Source organism: Mandrillus leucophaeus, unplaced genomic scaffold (genome assembly GCF_000951045.1).
Source record: "Mandrillus leucophaeus isolate KB7577 unplaced genomic scaffold, Mleu.le_1.0 Scaffold123, whole genome shotgun sequence".
Taxonomy (NCBI): domain Eukaryota; kingdom Metazoa; phylum Chordata; class Mammalia; order Primates; family Cercopithecidae; genus Mandrillus; species Mandrillus leucophaeus.
Genome location: NW_012100654.1, coordinates 634,447 through 635,908, shown reverse-complemented (window position 1 = coordinate 635,908; position 1,462 = coordinate 634,447). Strand labels below are relative to the sequence as shown.

At 59.7% G+C, this 1,462-nt stretch overlaps 1 protein-coding gene across 2 annotated transcripts in view; it reads right to left on the bottom strand.

Moving 5' to 3' along the window:
• Positions 1 to 1,165, bottom strand: part of UROC1 (urocanate hydratase 1) — a 35,676-nt gene extending 34,511 nt beyond the window's left edge. For both annotated transcript variants that reach the window (XM_011971512.1, XM_011971511.1), the window contains exon 1: positions 992 to 1,165. In XM_011971512.1, coding sequence (XP_011826902.1) covers positions 992 to 1,117 — 126 coding nt within the window. In that variant the 5' untranslated portion in view covers positions 1,118 to 1,165. The remainder of the gene's footprint in view (positions 1 to 991) is intronic.
• Positions 1,166 to 1,462: the final 297 nt, after the last annotated feature.

Sequence of the window (1,462 nt, the reverse complement as noted above, 5' to 3'; positions counted from 1 at the left end):
TTCCCTCCAGCGCCCGCTCCACCTGCCCCCAGTCTCATACTCCCACAAGGCTCTCCAGCATCCTCCTAGCCCCCCAACTCCCCTCCCCTCCCACCCCACCAACCTGCTTCCCCTTTTCCCCTTCCCCAGCGCCAGCTCCCCGCTGAGCGACCCCTACTGTCCCCACTGCGTCCTGTTAGGCCTCTGTGGGTGGCTCCAGGAAAGTCCAGGGGGCTCTGGTGCAAAGGGCGGCTGTCTTTTTCTGGGGAGGTAGGATTCCTCTTTTAATCTTTATGCTTGTTTGCAGTTTCCACTTCTCTACTGTTTCTGAAATTCTTGAGTAGTTTCCAGTAAAAAGTAGGAGGAAAGCCTATATAACCATGTCATCCACTTTATTTCATTTACTCTTCTCCACAATCCTCTGGTGTCACCATTTTCATCTCAAGCTTACAAATGACAAAAGGGAGGTTCCCAGACAGGGTGTCGCTGGCAAGCGTGCACCATCCCTGGCCTGCTTTGCTGTTAGGTGAGGGGATACTGGCCTTAGCCCATCTTTCCTTAGCACCCGCCTGCCGGCTACTGGGTTCAGCCATGCAGCTGAAAGTTCTCTGGAGATTTGGGAAAGGGACATTTGCAAATGAAAACAAGAGCTGACCTGTGTGCAAATGTTCTGCGTGCTGGGGCAGACCCGGTGCTGGGTGTGGGACACTTCACACCCGCCCAGGGCCTCCTCCCACTGGAGGTGGCCACAGTGCCACCACTGACCGGCTGCTGACCTTGAGCCTCAGGGTCCTCATCTGTAAACAGGCACAGTGATCCTGCACCCAAGGGCAGCTGCACCCAAGAGACAGAGTCCACCATGCATTGCACCCGCACCAGCTGGAGCCTCTGGAGTCCAGGGTGGGCGGCTGAGCAGCTCCCACCAAGAGGGCAGGAAGCCTGGGTGCTCACTATGGACCACCTGGAGGATGCCTAGAGGCCAAGGTCTCAGGAGCACAGGCCCACTGCTTACCTGTTTCTCCACAAGGCTGAGGCCGGGGGTCCTGACTGGGGCATGGGGCACCCCAGCCTGGCGTCCCCGGTTCTCTGGGAGGGGTCGCAGGGGCAGGCCAGAGCACAGCACCTGGAGGCTGGACATGTGTAGCTGAGATGGAGGTAGAGGCCAGCACTGTGGGGAGACTAGGAAGAAACTGGGTAGATAAAGCCCAGCAGGGCGGGGACCTCCAGCCGCAGGGCCACCTCCTCCAGTCCCTCATTGGGTGCCTGGCCTGTGCAGGGAGTCATGTGCAGGTCGGAGGGTCACTGGCCTCAGGAAGGGCACTTGCAGTGCTGACCTGGGGAGGGCAGTGCTCTGCGGGAGGGCAGGCTTCACGATGGGGAGGGGGGCTGGGCCCACTTCCCCTTCCAGGAGGGCTGTGCTGTCCAGGACAGCTTTAGGGGGTGGGAGGGGCTCTAATACTGGGGTGCGCTGTGGCAGCCCTCA